This window comes from Mesoplodon densirostris, chromosome 9 (genome assembly GCF_025265405.1).
Source record: "Mesoplodon densirostris isolate mMesDen1 chromosome 9, mMesDen1 primary haplotype, whole genome shotgun sequence".
NCBI classification, from domain to species: domain Eukaryota; kingdom Metazoa; phylum Chordata; class Mammalia; order Artiodactyla; family Ziphiidae; genus Mesoplodon; species Mesoplodon densirostris.
The window spans coordinates 9,013,439-9,033,457 of NC_082669.1; the positions used below are offsets into that span (position 1 = coordinate 9,013,439).

A 20,019-nucleotide genomic window follows, 5' to 3' on the forward strand; every position below is an offset into this window, starting at 1 on the left:
TGGTTAATACCAGTTACACTGGCATTTGATACTGATCTGAAAATCTAGTCACGTTTCTTGGCCTATTCCATGATTTCATAAGAATATATTGCCCCTTGAACTTACAAAGGAATATTTGAAATCACCCATTTATCACATTGAGTTTTTTAAGCAAACTATATCAAAATAAAGAGCAAAGGAAAAGAAAGACCTTAGTAACAGCAACGAAATGCCTTTTATTATCTGTTAACAGTTGAGTTTGACCCATTTTTTGCAAACAACTTCCTGCTTGCTGATTTCTCTCCAGGCGAGCGATGCTACTTATAACAGGAAGAAACAAAGCCTCCCACTCACCTGAGCCTTAGAATCTCAAGATTCCTGACCCTTCTCCTCTTCTGTGTGTGACCTGTCCCCTGGGACGGGGAGTGTCTCCCTTGAGCCTGTCTTCCTCCCGCTTTAGTTCATGACCAGGATCCACGTCATATCTGAGCTCCGGTGGGGACGAGGGAAACCGTGTCCCGCCTCCTCCAATTTCAATGCTCTCCTCAAGCTAAAGCCAGCGACTCATTCTGCTAGCTGCTATTTAAAGGCTGGAGACACTAATACAGATTAGTGTCAATAATAGATTTATAAAAATCACCAAAATAAATTGTTTCCCTGGATGCATAATGAATGTTTACAGAGCTCACTGCTTCTGTACAAACGTGAGGCACAACAGCAGCAAATAAAATGAGCCGTAGCTGCAGAGCTGACCAAGTCCCGGCGCGTCCGGGCACCACGAAGGGAGCCCCTCCCGATGGAACGAACAGACCTCAGTCCCGGACTCGCCAGACACTGACCAGCGGCCCATCCTCCAGAACTGGGAGGCCGGGCCTTTCCCAGGCTGTTTCCTCAGCCCCTGAGTCGATCCAACCCCAGCAGTAGAGACAAACAGGATCCACATGGACAGCAGGGGTCAGGAGAGACCCGTGTGGTCAGAGCCAAGAAAGAAAGCAGGAAAGAAAAGGATGGAAATCCGGGGCAGAGGACGGTGCAGACTATGCAGTTCCTTCCCCCAGGCAGCTCAGGGGAGGCTGAGCCAGACGGAAGATGAGTTAAAGCAGACACGACCCCGGCACGCCTCACGGGGAGGAGCCGGAAGGACAAGAGCGGGGTGTCAGCAGAGCGGGGTTCCACTGGACCTGGACGCCTGCTGGGATGACACCTGAAAGGGGCCTCCCGATGCAAACGGGCTGCTGGAGGGGCTCCCTGAGAGAGGACTCACCGGGAGTACTGTTCCTCGACTAGGAGTCCAGTCTCTTGGAGATCTCTGCTCCAACACCCTGAAAGCAGCAAATCTAAACATGCCCGGGGGCTCAGAGGGCAGAATCGCCCGGACAATCCAGACCTGTTGTGGCCTGAGAGTGTGGTCTGCACAGGGGCCAATCCTGCCCCAGAGCAGCTGACCCCGAAGAGAGGAATGTCTGACCCCTGCGCCCCTGATGCCAGCACAGGACATGCTCCACACACGAAGCCACTCTTCCAACCATCGACGGGCAATTCACCCGCAAAGAGGGATGCGCTGTGAACGCGCAGCTCAGCCTACCCTCCACTCACAAAGCGGGGGCACAAACTGCTCATCTTGTGCCTGCTGCTGCAAGCCTGGCTCTGGGCTTATCAGGGCACAGGGGTTTCTGTGAAGCAGAATCAGGGTCTCTTTCTGGAGGTAAAGACAGTGGAGACCAGCACATCTGCGCTGAGTTCCAGCGGGAAAAGCAACAGTAGTCTAGGCATGAGTCCCAGAGCCTGTGGGAGGTCACTGACCTGAGCCTTGGAGAAAAAGGCCAACAGCCAGGGCATGACGGTCAGCAGCATGGTGCAGAGGCTGAGGAGGAAGTGCAGGGAGATGTAGGGGATGAAAGCCACGTCCGAACTGAAGAAGATTCTGGAGATGAGATACATCCACGGAAGAATCGCTCATCTGAAATGTCAAGTGAAAAGTCGTGTTCCTTGTCCTGTAACACTTACTTCTATACATACTGATTTAAAGATGAGATTTTGCTGGTCCGGTTATTTTTCCTCCCTCAGTGAACAGGAGCACTTTTTACTTAATAAATCCGGCAGTTATTTTCTGAAGACAAAGCACATTTTCCATGATATATGGGCAGAGCCCTGGGCAGGGTCCAACCTGGGCTAGGACGCGCGACCTGGAGAAAGCCCCAGTGTCCCCTCCCACACAGGGCAGGCCTGGCCTCCCTTTCTGCTCGCAGCCTTCTCAGCAGAGCAGGGATACACCTGTTTTTCACAGAACATAAAATCATTAAAGCTACCAAGGGTGGGAAGCTCTATATAAAAAGAGGATGTACCATAGAACTAGAAAGCTTCCTTTCCGGGGTGCCCTGTGCGTGGGGTCCACACCATATGCCTCCAGGGTGTTCCCTGATCCTACAACCCTGAAGGCAGGTGCCATGGCCCCATTTCACAGATAGGACATGGGATGGACGTGGCTAAGACACCTGACCAAGGACCCATGGCTGAGAAGCAGGAGCTGAAGGTGGGGGTGATTTGTGTGTGAGCCTGAAGCCGGGGCGTGAAGGCTGGACACGAGAAGCAGCCCCCAGAAGTTTCAGATGACCTCACGCTCTAAGAAGACACCCCAAATGGTCCTCTAATGAAAACACCTCTTCCTTCTCCAGAGCCAGGGCTCATTCACGGCTGACTCACCTCAGGCTCCTCTGTGACCCCCACCCTGCCCCGCCCCAGGAAAGGAAGCTGCAAGTACCAGCAGAAGACTCACTTACCTTATTGTCTTTATTTTTATTCTTTCATGCAGCATTCTTCCCACTTTCATGGAAAGGAACAGTCAACAAAAGTTTATCAACTGAAAATACATTAGGTTGTTATAAGACCCATGATTATATATGTACACATTTATGAATACGGTCTGCTTTATTGACAGAATGTATGAAACAGCTGAAGTCGCTGACTTTAAGTCACGACCTTTCTCTGAAGACCCCATGTGCTCCCATGTGCTCTCTGCACACTCAATGTAAACCTGTCACCATCTTAGGCTGATTTAGTGGTTTCACTTGAAATACCTCCGTAGCTTCTAAATACCTGAGGTTTCCTTAAGAAGTTAACTAGCTCTTAAAGCATGAGGCTTCAAAATGATGCTAGGCCCTCGAGATAGCTTTTGATTTGAGTACAGTTCCTTTTCCACATGAAATCTATGGTATTAGTCTCTGGGTCAAAAGATACACCCTCGTATTTCAGAAAATAGGATATATATATGTGTAATAGTATACATAAAATCATACAGTTGTCAACAGCAGTCTGCTTCATAATTCAGGTGTGAAGAACACGGTTTTTGGGCATACAAGGTAGAGGTGAGTGCTTTAATGCAACTGCTTTTAAATATCAATGCTTGGTTCAAATAAACATATTGGTGGCTCCAGTCTTCCTGCTTTTTTCTCTTCAAGGAAAGAATTAAAATGGCTTAAAGTGCATAATTTATTTTTTGGTAAAACATATGGTAGCTTCAAGCAACCGCCGTTCTTTTACTAAACTATGATATCATTTTAACAATTAAACCTGGAGGGTGGCAGCCCCCTCATAACTACTCTGCCGTTTATGGGGTTTTCCTCCCTCTGAAACCGGTCCCACCTCCACATGGCAGGATTTTCCAGACATGGACCAGGATTCTGTGACCTCATCTTCATCATCCTTTAGTACTAAATGTGCACCAAGTATGCGGTTAAGGTTTCCATTTTTTATATAAGACAGATTCTCTTTTCTGTCTGAGATTTTCAGGTGTTATTTTTTTCTCTTTTGATGCGAATTGTCCTCCCTTTCCAGCTTGAATATCAAATTTTCCTCCACAGAGAGAAAGGAAAAAAAGAAAAGATAAAGGAAAATTGTAACTGGGCACTTTGTCCTATTATGTCTTGTGAGAGTCTATTCATTTACACATTCCCCAATTTTTCCAGATTCCAGACAAACAGCCCCATTTAATGCCTGACCGTGTTTTTGGTCTCAGCTTATTCTGGGATGCAGCCTTTCTGCGATGGTTCTGGGGCTGGGCTCCTCGTGGGGACAGGATTGAGAGCCGACACTCTCATCCACCGGGGCCCCAAGGGCCCCTCCTCTTTCTGGGGTTCACTGTGTCAGGTTGTGTGCAGGCCTGGCCTCCAGTGGAGGAAGGACCACCCTTTAAACCTGAACTAGCCCCTGGGGGGTCACCCTGAGCATCCGGTCGGCTCCCGCCTTGCTCTCGTCCACTGGAACCGGCCTGGGGCACCTTTCCAGTTCTTCTGGGTCCCTCTCACCTAAGACCCCTCCACCTGAGATGGCCACCATGTTGGGCCATGAATGTAACTCTAGAGACCTGTGAGTCCCCTGAACTTGTTTGAAAAGTGCTGTAATCGTGAATGTGGACAGAATTCTAGCTTAATTCAGATTCTTAAAGGAAGCAAAGCAAACAAGCAAAACAAGATTAAGGAAAATTCCTAAAAACACATTTTTTTAAGAGCGTCTCACCATGTGACTTTGTCTGAGTTTCACCTTAACTTTTGAAATCTGCTCTCTAAAGTTCAAAAATAACTTACAGTAAAACATATTTTACTCACACTATAAGGAACCATGACCACACTATGCATTCAACCGGATCAATAAACTGAAATCAAATCATTTCTTTAGAACCAGGAGCACATGTACGTAGATCGTTATATACAGGAACCTAAATTTCCAGCTGAGGATAGAAAACATGTCTCTACTATAGGCATGCTTTAGAGCTTAAGACATAATATCCTCTAAATATTAAACTAATTCTTATAGTAACAATAACAGCTAAAAGTAATTTAATGGGAACCCTTGCCGGCCACTGTAGAGGAGGTTTATGTGAATGACCTAATATCATCTTCACAGCAACAGAATTATATTCTACACGGAAGAAAGTGAGGCTTAGAGAGAGAAATGAACACTTCCAAGGTCACAGAGTTAGTGGCAATGTCAGTATTCCTAAAAATGTTTCTCTGTCTCTCCCTTTGCACCCCATCTATCCATCCACCCATCCATGTATCTATTTATCCAATAATGATATAATTGGTCCCTAATTAGATGCTTTGAATAAGTCTGGATCACTGATACAACTGTCATCTATGTAGAAATCATTTTACTTGTAATCTTTGGCTTAGAAAAAAGCAGAATGCTCTGTTTCAAATATATATATTAGCCTTAAATTAAAATAAATCAGCACTTTAATTATTTTCCCTACTATTAGCAAGTATCTCTCACATACTTAGCCTAGATCTATAGGCAAATATGCATGACCTGTAAGAGAGGATGACATTATGCTTTCCTGATACCCGGCAGGTATAATCTGGGGACTGCTAGCAACGATCCTTTTTAGTTTGTCCAAACGAGAAATTTGAAAAATGACTTCTGTGGTTTTGCTACTTTTCCTGCGAGAAAAGAAAAGTGATAGAAGTTAGACAAAACATTTCCAAACCACTAATGTCAGGAGAGAGAAAAATACAGCAGACATAGAGCTTCACGGGCTCCCCAAGGACAGCTTTGGAGCTGAGTAACACACACCGAGCCGGAGCCAAAGCCGCTGCCATCACCCACCCCTCGAGCAGGGGCCCCGGGCGTCCCACTCAGGCTGGTCGGCTCCAAGCCACCGGAAGAAGCAGCATAATTGCTTGGAAAGAGAGAAAACCACGAAGCCGACAGCAGGTTCAAAGCCGCCCCAGGGGTTCTGTCCTTCAGAAAACACACCATAATTCTGCAGCTGCACTTCTCATCACACACCCAAAAAGTGCCAGCAGGAGGGCCGGGGCTGCCAGGTTCTCCCGGAAAGTGAAAGCCATTAACTGGAAGGTGAGGATCACAGCGACACACAGGCAGAGAGAAACCAAGGAAAAGAGCTGAGAAAATCAAGGGAAGAGGCCTGTTACGTCAGGAGCTTGGATACCACCACCTCCTGACCCTCCGGCTCTCAGGTCAGCTCCAGCTTAGGTCTGTGTCCCGTGTGGCCCGGCACACGGTCTGCAGCAGTGGACTCGGGGGCCTGGAGAGTCCCCTTCCAGATCCTTGTAAAACAAGGTCATTAAGATGGGCTCGGATCCCACAGGGCTGGTGTCCTCGCGACAGGAGGAGGTGAGAACACAGGGTGAGGACACGGAGGAGGCAGCCGTCCACGTGCCCAGGACGGAGGCCTCAGGGCACCAGCCCTGCCACACCTGGATCCGGGCCTTCCAGCCTCCAGAAGGCGATTAGATAAATGTCTGTGATCTGTGCCTCCCCGCGAGCCGGGGGGCCACTAACACGGCCGCCCACACCCACCTCCCACGGGGAAGGGGCGGGAATCCAGCCCCCTCCCAGGACACACGGCTTCTTCCCACACTCAGCACCAAGGGCAGACCCCCCGCCCGGCAGCCAGCGCCTCCCACCGCGGGCTGACCAACCCCGGCCTCCCCTGGGGACTTGCTCGCCAGCCCCCCTTCTCTGGCTGCAGGGCCCCTCCCCAGCTTTGCTCTGAAGTCACCCTCGATCCCATGACCCTCTTTCATTCTCTTGATAAACCTAGTCACAGGCCAATTGCATCTTGTGTATTTACTTATTTTTACTTGGTTATTTGTTTTCTGCTTCCACTCATAAGGACACAAGTTCCTCAAGATGGAGGCCCTCTCTGCTTTGTTCATGGCTTTGTCCCCAAGACCTCAGACACATCTTGACCCAGAGCAGAGCCTCGAAAACATCCGTTAAATGAGTGATGGAATAGGCGGTGAATGACTGGATGAAGGTGGGAAAACCAAGAAGAAAATAGTCCTCCCTGACCTTCAGCCAACAGCACATGTGACAGGGTAAAGAGGAGGCACATTGAGTGGGAGGGATAAAGGGTAATTGACTAAGGCCTGCGGTAAAGAGGGGAGACTCTGGGGGCCGCTGCCTGCTCTTATTCTCCCCTGGTGCATCCTCCCCCTTGCCTCCAGGGAAGCGGTGGTCACTGCACACCTTTAAGCGGAAGGCATGGAAGTGGGCCGCGCTGGGACGACCCTGAACCAGGACTGCACGGCTGGCACTGCCCAGCCCACTCTAGACCCTCTGGACACACGACCTTGGAGGAGTCTCTCCCCGCCCTGTGCTTCCGTGTCCTGGCCCCATGGGGCTCAGCCTGTAGGAGGATATGGCCTGGCTCCCAGGCAGCCATCTGAGGAGGGCGCTGCTTACTTAGAAGGAATGGATGAGGTCATCCACTCCTTATCCGCGTTAGAATATGAGCTTCTCAGAACCTGCCATCATGTTAGGAAACACATGCCACGTACAGGACACGGCTGTGGTCCCCTGCACCAGAGTTGTTTTAATGAATGACTGTTTCTCCTACAAATCAGCTTTCAGAATCACTGCGTCTGTCAGGCTCTCCTGAGTTACCCTGATTTCAATGGTTTTCTCTTACTACTCTCGCTTCTTTAATCCTCAGTGCAAACAAGGCTCCTGCAGGAAGGCACCCCGGCTACTTTGATTGGGGTGCATTTCCTTCTCTTTGGGGTTCTCACAATACCCTACATTTCCACTTACTGGGTCAATTGCTACTCTGGGTTTTAACTGTCTTCTTGCTAGTTTTACCTCTTATGCGGCTCCGGAGTCTCTCACGGGTGGGAATTACATCTTTTGTCTCGGTATCTGCACAGGCCAATAGCTTCCCAGATCCCAGCTGAGGCCCCACAGCCCCTTCTCGGGAGCAAGCCCACATGAGGGTGCAGAGAAGCAAAGGGGACATAACGTGAGGCACACGTCCAGGAAACCACCCTGCTTCTATGGATTGCGTGGGGCGGCCACACACCCACACACACACAGGTATATGCACACACACGTCCCCCAGGTGCAGGGACACAGAGGGACACGGCCCCGAGTCCTACCATGTCACACAGGAAGATCGTGAGCCAGTAGGTCCTGCAGCCCAGGCCACTCATGTGCTACAGCCTTGTGGCCCCAGTCACCCTGTCCTGCACACGGAGCCACCAATGGACGCAGACAGGATGGAGAATCCAAGCACAATGCACAGGGTGATGACGCACTGGTGGATGCTCTCCAGGCGGCAGGCAGAGCAGAACGGCCATCAGAGGCTGGCGGGGACCCATCAGTGATGAGGGTCACAGCGGCCAGAACCATTAATTAGATGCAAACTATTATATACAGGATGGATAAACAACAGGGTTCTACTGTAGAGCACAGGGAACTACATTCAATATCCTGTGATAAACCAAAATGGAAAAGAATATGGAAAAGAATATGTATATGTATAACTATACTTCAGTAAAGTCTAAAAAAAAAGAATCTTTCATTCACTTTGAAAAAATGTTGAAAAAATAGATCAGGCATCCTTTCTCTACTGACTTCTAAGAAGGTTTCATGATATCAAGAAAATTAGCTGCAGTCAGATGCGTCGTAATTATTTTTCTGTTTCTCCCTTCATTTCTTAAAGTTTATTTTTCAACACAGAATTAATTTCCATTTATAGATTTATATTTATATAAATTATATAACACATTCTTTACTTTCACTTTATAGGCTTTGCATAGAAAACTTTCAGTTAGCCAAAATTACAAAAATATTCAGAGTTTTTCTTCCATTCTCTTAATGCTTTACCTTTAACTGTTTGTTCCATGTTGATTTTTTTTAACATCTTTATTGGAGTATAATTGCTTTACAATGCTGTGTTAGTTTCTGCTTTATAACAAAGTGAATCAGCTACACATATAACATATATCCCCGTATACCCTCCCTCTTGCATCTCCCTCCCATCCTCCCTATCCCACCCCTCTAGGTGGTCACAAAGCACCGAGCTGATCTCCCTGTGCTATGTGGCTGCTTCCCACTAGCTATCTATTTTACATTTGGTAGTGTGTATATGTCGATGTTACTCTCTCACTTCATCCCAGCTTACCCTTCCCCCTCTCCGTGTCCTCAAGTCCATTCTCTCTGTCTCCGTCTTTATTCCTGTCCTGCCCTTAGGTTTTTCAGAACCATTTTGTTGTTGTTGTTGTTGTTGTTTTTAGATTCCATATATATGTGTTAGCATGCAGTATTTGTTTTTCTCTTTCTGACTTACTTCACTCTTTATGACAGACTCTAGGTCCACCCACCTCACTACAAATAACTCAATTTCCTTTCTTTTTATGGCTGAGTAATATTCCATTGTATATATGTGCCACAGCTTCTTTATCCATTCATCTGTTGATGGACATGTAGGTTGCTTCCATGTCCTGGCTATTGTAAATAGTGCTGCAATGAACATTGTGGTACATGACTCTTTTTGAATTATGGTTTTCTCAGGGTATATAACCAGTAGTGGGATTGCTGGGTCATATGGTAGCTCTATTTTTAGTTTTTTGAGGAACCTCCATACTGTTCTCCATAGTGGCTGTATCAATTTACTTTCCCACCAACAGTTCAAGAGGGTTCCCTTTTCTCCAACCCTCTCCAGCATTTATTGTTTGTAGATTTTTTGATGATGGCCATTCTGACTGGTGTGAGGTGATACCTCATTGTAGTTTTGATTTGCATTTCTCTAATGATTAGTGATGTTAAGCATTCTTTCATGTGTTTGTTGGCTGTCTGTATATCTTCTTTGGAGAAATGTCTATTTAGATCTTCTGCCCAGTTTTGGATTGGGTTGTTTGTTTTTTTGATATTGAGTTGCATGAGCTGCTTGTAAACTTTGGAGATTAATCCTTCATCAGTTGCTTCATTTGTAAATATTTTCTTCCATTCTGAGAGTTGTCTTTTTGTCTTGCTTATGGTTTCCTTTGTTGTGCAAAAGCCTGTAAGTTTCATTAGGTCCCATTTGTTTATTTTTGCTTTTATTTCCATTTTTCTACAAGGTGGGTCAAAAAGGATGTTGCTGTGATGTATGTCATAGAGTGCTTTTCCTATGTTTTCCTCTAAGAGTTTTATAGTGTCTGGCCTTACATTTAGGTCTTTAATCTATTTTGAGTTTATTTTTATGTATGGTGTTAGGGAGTGTTCTAATTCCATTCTTTTACATGTAGCTTTCCAGTTTTCCCATCACAACTTACTGAAGAGGCTGCCTTTTCTCCATTGTAGATTCTTGCCTCCTTTATCAAAAATAAGGTGACCATATGTGTGTAGGTTTATCACTGGGCTTTCTGTCCTGTTCCATTGATCTATATTTCTGTTTTTGTGCCAGTACCATACTGTCTTGATTACTGTAGCTTTGTAGTATAGTCTGAAGTCCAGGAGCCTGATTCCTCCAGCTCCGTTTTTCTTTCTCAATATTGCTTTGGCTGTTTGGGGTCTTTTGTGTTTCCATACAAATTGTGAAATTTTTGGTTCTAGTTCTGTGAAAAAGGCCATTGGTAGTTTGATAGGGATTGCATTGAATCTGTAGATTGCTTTGGGTAGTATAGTCATTTTCTCAATGTTGATTCTTCCAATCCAAGAACATGGTATATCTCTCACATGTAGATTTTATTTTAGGTAAAAATTTTATTTGAGGGCTTCCCTGGTGGTGCAGTGGTTAAGAGTCCACCTGCCAATGCAGGGGACACGAGTTCATGCCCTGGTCCGGGAAGATCACACATGTTACAGAGCGGCTAGGCCCGTGAGCCATGGCTGCTGAGCCTGCGCATCTGGAGCCTGTGCTCCGCAACGGAAGAGGCCACAACAATGAGAGGCCCGCATACCACAAAAGAAAAAAAACATTTTATTTGAGGTAAAAATGCAGATTCACTCACTTATTTTTCAAATGCCTAGTGAGCTCTGTCAACATTGTAATAATAAATGTATTTCCTCAAAAAAAAAAAAAGAACTTAGGAACAGCCAGTGTATTGGCTAAGGGTGTGGATTCTCTCATTAAATCCCCTCAATGACCTTTCGAGGCCTGGGTTACACTCCCAGGGTCTAGAGGACACACAGAGGAGAGCGAAGGTGACAGGCAGGTCCCCATCTGCCCACCTGGAGCCCAGTCTTGACACTGAGCCCACCTCCCAGGCAAAATGAAAGGCTCCTGCCTAGTGGCCTCCACGCTGAGCGTGGCCTCTGCCCTCTTAGGGTCACCTTGCTGGACAACAGCTCTTGCAGGCGGGGGTGGTGATTTGCTCCACATGTGGCGGCCCCACCTCTGAATCTAGTCTCCCAAAACACCAGAATGTTCTCTAGTAGATGGAGGTGTTTTGCGATGGCGTGCACTGTACTTTCTGTGTCATTTTTAACTGGAGCACCACCAACACCTCTGGTCCATCACTGCCTCCCCTTTGGGGATGGTCAGGGCACAGCTGCCTGTTAATGCATGGATGCAACGGCTCAGCTCAAACCCTCCGTCACATCTTACTTCATAACCAAAGTCGATGGACGGTCAGGACACAGCTGCCTCTGGTAATGCACGGATGCAACTGCTCAGCTCAAACCCTCCGTCACGTCTTACTTCATAACCAAAGTCGATGTGCCCACACTTAGAATCCCGGCAGGTGTCGGCTAAAGAAAGGACCCCGAGAGTCTGTATATGAATGTGAGGACCACCTGCTGTGTTCGGAATGAGAGGGGAGATCACCCATCAACCAGATCTGTGTTCTCCCACTCTGTCGGGTAGGTAGCAGAAAGTACATAAAAAATACTTTTACTTATCAATTTTTAGATAAAGGTTTGTCCACCATATGGCAGAGAAGGGAGATGGGGAAAAGGAGGAGACACTTAGGTCTGCATATAAAGGACACTGGCCTCATCAGCACCGTCTCCATCTGGATAGTGAGGACAGACTTACAGGAGAACCTGTCAGGAAGCATCACTACGGCTACCTCTGTAAACGCCACGTTTAAAACTTTACCTTGAAAAAGATGTTGGGTCCCATGAGTTTTGGCAAATCAGCCCCTTAGAATAATTGCTGCTTAGAAATAAGCTGCATGACATGCTTATCCATTTTTGTTTTGTTTTTGTTTTTGTTTTTTTATTTTGGCTGTGTTGGGTCTTTGTTGCTGTGCGCAGGCTTTCTCTAGTTGCGGCGAGCTGGGGCTACTCTTTGCTGCTGTGTGCAGGCTTCTCACTGTGGTGGTTTCTTTTGTTGCACAGCCCAGGCTCTAGGTGGGTGGGCTTCAGTAGTTGTGGCAAGTGGGCTCAGTAGTTGTGACTCACAGGCTCTAGAGCACAGGCTCAGTAGTTGTGGCGCATGGGCTTAGTTGCTCCATGGCATGTGGGATCTTTCTGGACCAGGGCTCAAACCCATGTCCCCTGCACTGGCAGGCGGACTCCTAACCACTGCACCATCAGGGTAGCCCTGCTCATCCATTTTAGACTCAGTCAATGCACTTTCTCCTTTAACCATCCTTGTCCTCACACTTTGCACAGAAATGCCCAAGCCTTGTTCCACTAGGTGCACCTGCCAACATCACTCTGGGCAGAAGCAGAAAAGGGATGCGAATCACCCCTAACAACCCAGAGATGTTGATCCACAGTCAGCCCCCCTGCCCCAGTATTCCTCTAACTCACAACTTGTCCTCGTGAAGCAAGGCTCCTCCGTATGGGTGGCTGTAGAGCATGATTCCTATGAAAGACAAGTTGAAAGTGAGCCTGCAAGCCTCTGCCTGTTGTCCGGGGACAGTCCCCTTCCCAGCCACCCGGGGCACTGTGCCCGGTGTCACCTGCCAATGTGGCCCAGTCCCTCTACCCCCCCAAATGGCAGGTCCCATCCAGCAGCTCAGCCACTTTGCTCTGGGACCTCTGTAGTCGCTGCTCCCGGAAATCACCCGCATGTACTGAACACGCCTGCGCTACGTCACAGGCACTGTGCTAATGTGTCACCACGCTGTACCGTCCGGTCCCTGTGGCTTAAGTGATGCATCATCCATAATGTACTGTGTGGAAACAGACTCAGGAAGGCCAAACAACAAACGCCAAGGGGATTATTTGATGGAAACCAGGGCAATACTCAAAAATTCACCTCTAGAACAAGCCACGTGTAGACAGAAAACTGAAGCACTTCATGGGTCCGGTTTTGTTTTAGTTGTTTTGTTTTGCTTTTGGGGGCTTCTGCATTAGCGTAATGATAGCAGGCAATATGGAGAAACTGCCATCAACTTACCAATTAAAAGGGTTTCATCATGAAGGCTGTTCATGACATCCACACGTACTATCTCAGTGCCCACAAACACCATCCATGCTGTATTGAGAAGAACTCCAGGGATTCAGGCATTTCGCCTTATTGTCAACGATAAGACCAATCACGTTTCCTGCTCTGATTGGCCATTTCAGGCGCGTGAAAGCCATCCCAGCATCCCTGCCCCACCTCACGTGCCTCCCCTAGGCTTCTCTTCCTCCTGTGGCTAGAATTTAGCCTGTCGCATTCTGCACTCTCTTACGAGGGCACATCAGATCTTTACAGAAACACACGGGGTAGAAGTGAAGATAAATAAATGAAAGGCCTGGCGCCGGAATGGATTTCAGAACTCGGGGTCCCACCAGCTCTGCCACTGGACGTCCTGACCCCCCCCCCCACCCATCCCCTTCCTGCTCCAACCACACCAGCCCTTTGCTCCTCCATCCTGGGCTCAGCCACGCACCACAGCAAGTCCTTTCACAGCAAAAAGAACAGTGGGAGCTATGGTGCAGCAAAAATACCCCTGCACAGTTTCCAGAACGATTTCTGGACTCTGAACTCATACCATCCAAGTCCTCGGCTGCAGGCTCCCAGGGTGTGTGCCGAATGCCCGCAGTGGGTTTCCCACCTCCGACACTTGAAGTACACGTTTGCCACGAGCTGAAATGCCCGTCTGGACCACTGACACCCCCTGTATGTCTTTCTTTCCCTGCACGAGGCTCCACTCCCTCCTTAGGTATCTGCCAGCTCCCATTCCTTCCAGCTTCCAGTCATGGGACAAGCGGCCCAGCACCCACCAGCCCTGTCAGGAGGCAGCCCCATAGCTAAGGGACTGAGGACCATGGTTTTAATGTGCAGATGCTGCCGAAACCCAGCAAGGGCCCCACGGCACGCCAGAGCCTGAGGGGGTGAGTTTGCAGTGCTGTGCACTGCTCGGGGCTACGTGGATGAGTGAGCGTGCTGCAGGTGAGAAAACATCCAGAGACATGCAGCTAGCTGAGGGACGGTTTGGAAATCATATTATTTTGGGAACACGAGAGAATATTGGACGTGCCTAATCTGAAAATACCCCTGGGGCAAGAGGGAGCCGGAAAATGCCTTCAGGTACCTACAGGATTGTCATGAGCACAGATGACGGACTTGATCTGTAATGTTCTGGAGGAAGAAGACAGTCCAGGGAGATAGATTCAAAAGATATTTAAAAAAGCACGTGGTCTAGAGGGTCGAAACTCTGGGTCAGCCTGACCTCTGAGGGGAGAGGGTGAGTCTTAAGCGCCTCTGTGTTTGGCTGGTCCTCCAGACTTGGATCCTTTACAATAACACTGTGGCTGTAGGTACATTGCTTCCCTGAGTTCTGTGAGCTTCTAGTGAATTCTGTAAAGAGATGGAGTCCTGAAAACCCTCAAGGCTGCAGTGAGGCGGTCACAAGTGGGGCTGGCTTGGTACCCTTGAAGAGCGGCTGGTGTCGGAGGTGAGGCGGCCTTGTCGGGGACGGTGCCCTCTGACCTGTAGGGTCGGCATCAACTCCAGTGGTTGGAGACAGACTGAGGTGCCCTTCATGCAACCAGATGGCACACAGCACACTCCTCGGCTCCACATCTAGAGGACACAGAGGCAGGCACGGGGTCCCCCCCTGGGTTCCCTGCTCTGGCCCCACTCTCCTTGGGGCTTCTCCAGTCTCCCCTGCTGACTGCGGATGTCCTCTACATCTGCCCCGCACACCGCAGGGTCTTAAATCCAGAACAATCTGTGTCAGCTGCCGACGTGCTCCTCCCTCAGCTTGTCCACGGCTGTTAGTGTCCCGCGTCCTCCCAGCCCCCAGGCTCAAGCACTGAGTCATCATCTTCCCCCCCTCCCGCACCCCACAGATCCGACAAGTCCCTGCGCTGTGTCCAGTCCACATCCCCTCCACGCCGCAGCCCCCGAGTCATCCTAACCCGCATCACCTGTCAGCTCTCCTCCCCTGGCATCACCACCCTCCCTCCAGCCCTAGAGAATTTCCAGCAAGAAAAAGAAAATGTAGCGTCTGTATTCTTTATCTGGACGTGGATGCTCTTGTCATTCTGCTGTCCCACGTCTCCCACCTGAAGAGCTCTACTGCTGTCAAGTTCCCGCATGCCAACCCCAGGTGCATCTCACCTTTGCCGCGTTCACCCCCTGAGCCCTCCATACCTCTGCTCCGTCTGCCCCGGGACAGGGTTTATTTCTGACCACCTTCCTGAAGAGGGACCCAGAGGCATAGAGGGAACGGAGGCAGATGCCTTTCTCAACATCCTTGTGAGCAGAGGACGGGCTGGTACCCAAAGGAAGTGCAGATCAACCTGTGGTCACGTGATGTGTGTTGGTCAGGACGTTAGGCGGTTAGTCTAAATTCTTACAGAGCAGCATTATCACAGCCATGACACAAGCAACCTCTGGAGCATGGAGGTTTGTGAAAGTTTCCCAGGACTCGAGCCCTGGGCTGCAGGCACCACAACCCACGTCCCTGCCAGCGTGTCCCGTGCCCACTCCTGGTTCTGCAGGTCTGCATCTGCATCTGTTCAGGGAAGGAGGTGGCGGAGGGTGAACGGCCCTGCCTTGCTGGTTCTGCAGTGAGAAGCTGCGGGCCACTTTGTGGCGAGTTCAACAATGAAACTTTAAATGACTGTGGCTGGACCTTTATTTTCATCCAGCTGCATAAATATCTGTACTTGCTTTAAACCATTAAAGTAACCATGGAAAGGTTACAAATGTTCTCTAATATTTGCTTTCTGTGCCCTCTTTCCTCTGTTATGAATTTATGGCCCTTCATTTTCCCCCACATCCTGGATTTTGTCATCCTTTTAGGGTTTTCATCTGGGAGGCGAGGGTACCCCAGTCCCTTCCTCGCTAATGAAGTGACTGAGTGCTCTTGGGGTTGGCAACGCCACCACGTGCCAGGCCATGTTCTGGACACTTTCAGTATCTCCTCATTCAGTGTCTGGTGGTAGATGATGTGATTCAGACACCAGGACAGCCTGCATGACCTGCAGATCTTCCAGGAAGGGGCCCCCCAGGAAGAGGCTCAGCCTGGACTCACCCCTGTTATCCAGAGGCTGAATAGGGAGGAGAGGAAGAGCACGTGACCTGCTTTTGACCCAGGCAGCAGCCGAGCATCCGGAGTCCCAGGGGAGGCTCGCTCACCTAATCACAGGACATGGAGAGCCTTGCATCTACACGGAGAACCTTGTGTCTGCACGGAGAACCCTGCGTCTACACGGAGAACCTTGTGTCTACACGGAGAACCTTGCATCTACACAGAGAACCTTGCGTCTACACAGAGAACTTTGCGTCTACACGGAGGACCTTGCGTCTACAAGGAGAACCTTGCCTCTACTCGGAGAACCTGGCGTCTACACAGAGAACCTTGTGTCTACAAGGAGGACCTTGTGTCTAAAAGGAGGACCTTGTGTCTACAAGGAGAACCTTGCCTCTACTTGGAGAACCTTGCATCTACACGGAGAACCCTGTGTCTACACGGAGGACCTTGCGTCTACACAGAGAACCTTGCGTCTACAAGGAGAACCTTGTGTCTACACAGAGAACTTTGCGTCTACATGGAGAAGCTTGCGTCTACTCGGAGAACCTTGCGTCTACACGGAGAACCTTGCCTCTACAAGGAGAACCTTGTGTCTACACAGAGAACTTTGCGTCTACACGGAGAACCTTGCGTCTACACGGAGAACCTTGCGTCTACTCGGAGAACCTTGCGTCTACACAGAGAACCCTGTGTCTACATGGAGAACCTTGCGTCTAGACGGAGAACCTTGCATCTACACGGAGAAGATTGCCTCTACATGGAGAACCTTGCCTCTACAAGGAGAACCTTGTGTCTACACAGAGAACTTTGCGTCTACACGGAGAACCTTGCGTCTACACGGAGAACCTTGCGTCTACTCGGAGAACCTTGCGTCTACACAGAGAACCCTGTGTCTACATGGAGAACCTTGCGTCTAGACGGAGAACCTTGCATCTACACGGAGAAGATTGCCTCTACATGGAGAACCTTGCCTCTACTCGGAGAACCTTGCATCTACACGGAGAACCCTGCGTCTACACGGAGAACCCTGCCTCTACACAGAGAACCCTGCCTCTACACGGAGAACCCTGTGTCTACACGGAGAACCTTGCCTCTACATGGAGAACCTTGCCTCTATACAGAGAACCTTGCGTCTATACGGAGAACCTTGTGTCTGCACGGAGAACCTTGTGTCTACAAAGAGAACCTTTCATCTACACGGGAGCGGCGGTAGGTGCCAACAACACGCCAATGAGAAGCAGGAAGAAGCCTGACCCACATGGTGCAGAGGCTGCCCTCCCTCCCTGGGGCCTCTGCTCAGAAATCTCTCAGGCCCCAGCTTTCCATTCAGCACTGGCTTTCAAGTCTCATCATTTGCATATTTTACAGAGTAAATATTTTAATCTAATCTCCTGAAGACTTGCATGCCTGGGATCCGCTCCAGGGACCTGCAAGGAGTCCTACCAGTCCCGGATCTGGCCTCTGCTTGGTGCTCAAGGCTACAGGGAGACTGAATCTCACATCCACCCGGAAATTAGAAATTCTCTTTAAAAGTAAGAGACGGAGAAAGAAAGGGCCTGAGACCACAGTGTTTGAGAATGGAGACCATTACATCAGCAGGAAGATACCTCCACAGGCTTTCAGAGACCCCACTCTCCTGCTGGGCATTTACCACCAGCTTTTCTAAGACAGCAGCTCCCCACATTGGACCCCAAGTCAAATGACATTCTGATTTTATTCTGATTTGGGGTGGAAATCTGGGCACCAGACATCAGTAGAGCTTCACCAATGGTAACGAGAGATTGGACACTTCTTCCTTCCAAGGGCTGAGAATTCATTTGACACACATCTCATAGGAGCCCAGGACCCAGCAGCCAGTGGGCGGGGTCCCCCAGCCCTGGGGGCACCTGGTCCACTCATAGGACCCCCATAAGGATGAAGGAGGGAATCCAGCAGCAGGATGGGGAAGGAGGTGGGGGCTCCCTGGGGAAGGATCTGCTCCTGCAGCTCTGGGGTTTCTGAATGCTGGCAGGCTTTTAATTCTGATTCTGCCATTTGGTTATCACTACATCAGATGCTTTCAGAACCACGGATATTCTGAAGGTAGAAGTGGCTCTGCAGGATTAAACTTATTTCAAAATCAGGTTAACATTCCTCTACATCTGTGCTGAGATTTTGTTTGTATTTTGCAAAAGTGGGGAGGGACTTAAGAGTTACTGCAATAAGGGATGCGTGTGCCTGTTTTCCCAAAACAGAAGAGTCATGAGAGATCACAGGTGGAAGGTACCCCTCTCCCTGGGGTCCATGTGCCCCAGGACTCCGGAAGGAGAGGTGGCAGGTGGCAGTGGCCACGTCTGCCTAGGCCTGCACTCCCACCACCTTCTCCCCAAACCCCTGATCCGGACAACAGTGAAGTGTTAGGAATCAGAGCTCCTCCCACAGACTCCAGGAGAGAGACGGGGCCTGGGATCCATCTCACACACCAGGAACACTGCTGAGTGCAACTCCCCGGGGACAGAGAAAGTGCTGGGGGGAGGAAACTGCGGCAGAGGACATTCTGGTGGCTTCTCCAAGGCCAAACACAGTACAGAGTGAGAGGCACAACTCTGACTCTCCGGACCCCAGTTTATGCATTTTCTGTCCTTACAGCCTGTGATGCCCTCACTGTAGGGACACATTACTGCAATGGGCAATCTCTGTAACTGGGCTGTTTCCATAGCATTGTGTGTGGTCGGAGCTCCATTTAGGTAACAACTGCAATGTGATAGGATCTCGGGGCTGATGACACCATGGAAAGGCCCAGAGCCCACTGGGGAAGGACCACGGTTCCAGCACCACAAGGGAGCAAAGGAAACCACTCAAGTCTCTCTTCGGTGTCACCTCCAACGGTTTTCAGAAATGACGTTTCCAAATGTACATTCTGAAAACACTTGAAGGATTTTTCTTTGTTTGATTACTCTTGTCATTTATATTCCAGCTTTTCTTTCTAAGAATTGGCCCACAGTAATGTATAAATGCATAAAAGTAGTGTTCTGATTTAGTATTCTCTTTAGAGTAGGTCTTCTATGGTTTCCAGATTCTGTATATTTGTCATTTGTAAAAATGTACATTTGTGCTTTTGTCCAATATTCATTATGATAGCAAAACACTTATCTTGTCTCCAATTCAAGTAGTCACTTTTGGGTTCACTCCTTCTATAAAATATATCTTTGCAAGCATTAATGCCCAGATGTCTGTCAACATCCACAACTAAAGAAAAGACTGGCTTTGGCATCAACGCATGTGCAAAAGTTTGTGTTCTTTTAGATAATTCACTATGAGTCACTAGTGAGATATGGAAGAGTTCAATTCACCTGGCAGCGTATTGAGAGCAATGCATGCGCTTTCCTGACTAGAAGGCATTTTGACAGATTTCTCTCTCTCCCTCCTCTTAATCTCTCCTGGAAAAGAAGATTTCTCAATATTGAGATTAATTATTATGCTTCTTGAGTAGTAGATGCCAATTGTAAAAAGGTTTTAAATAAAGAACACGGTAGGGGGCTTCCCTGGTGGTGCAGTGGTTGAGAGTCCGCCTGCCGATGCAGGGGACATGGGTTCGTGCCCCAGTCCGGGAAGATCCGACATGCAGCGAAGCCGCTGGGCCCATGAGCCATGGCCACTGAGCCTGTGCGTCCGGAGCCTGTGTTCCGCAATGGGAGAGGCCACAACGGTGAGAGGCCCGCATACCGCAAAAAAAAAAAAAAAAAATAGAACAGGGTAAAGAGTAAAATTAAAATAAACCATAATTCAATCCAAAACCAACCAGAGTTAATCAGTATTTGCATTTGGACATTAATTATTTCAAAATGTCCAGGGTTTTCTCTACATACACATAATTATTATTGAATTATATTTCACATTATGTATCTTCTAT

General features: G+C 48.7%; 1 protein-coding gene across 1 annotated transcript in view; it reads right to left on the reverse strand.

Annotated features, from left to right (window-relative positions):
* Positions 1–20,019, reverse strand: part of ABCA13 (ATP binding cassette subfamily A member 13) — a 252,433-nt gene that overhangs the window by 90,359 nt on the left and 142,055 nt on the right. Inside the window, 6 exon segments of the mRNA XM_060108829.1 lie at positions 1,783–1,939; positions 5,767–5,882; positions 7,878–7,972; positions 7,975–8,047; positions 8,202–8,211; positions 12,466–12,517. Coding sequence (XP_059964812.1) covers positions 1,783–1,939; positions 5,767–5,882; positions 7,878–7,972; positions 7,975–8,047; positions 8,202–8,211; positions 12,466–12,517 — 503 coding nt within the window.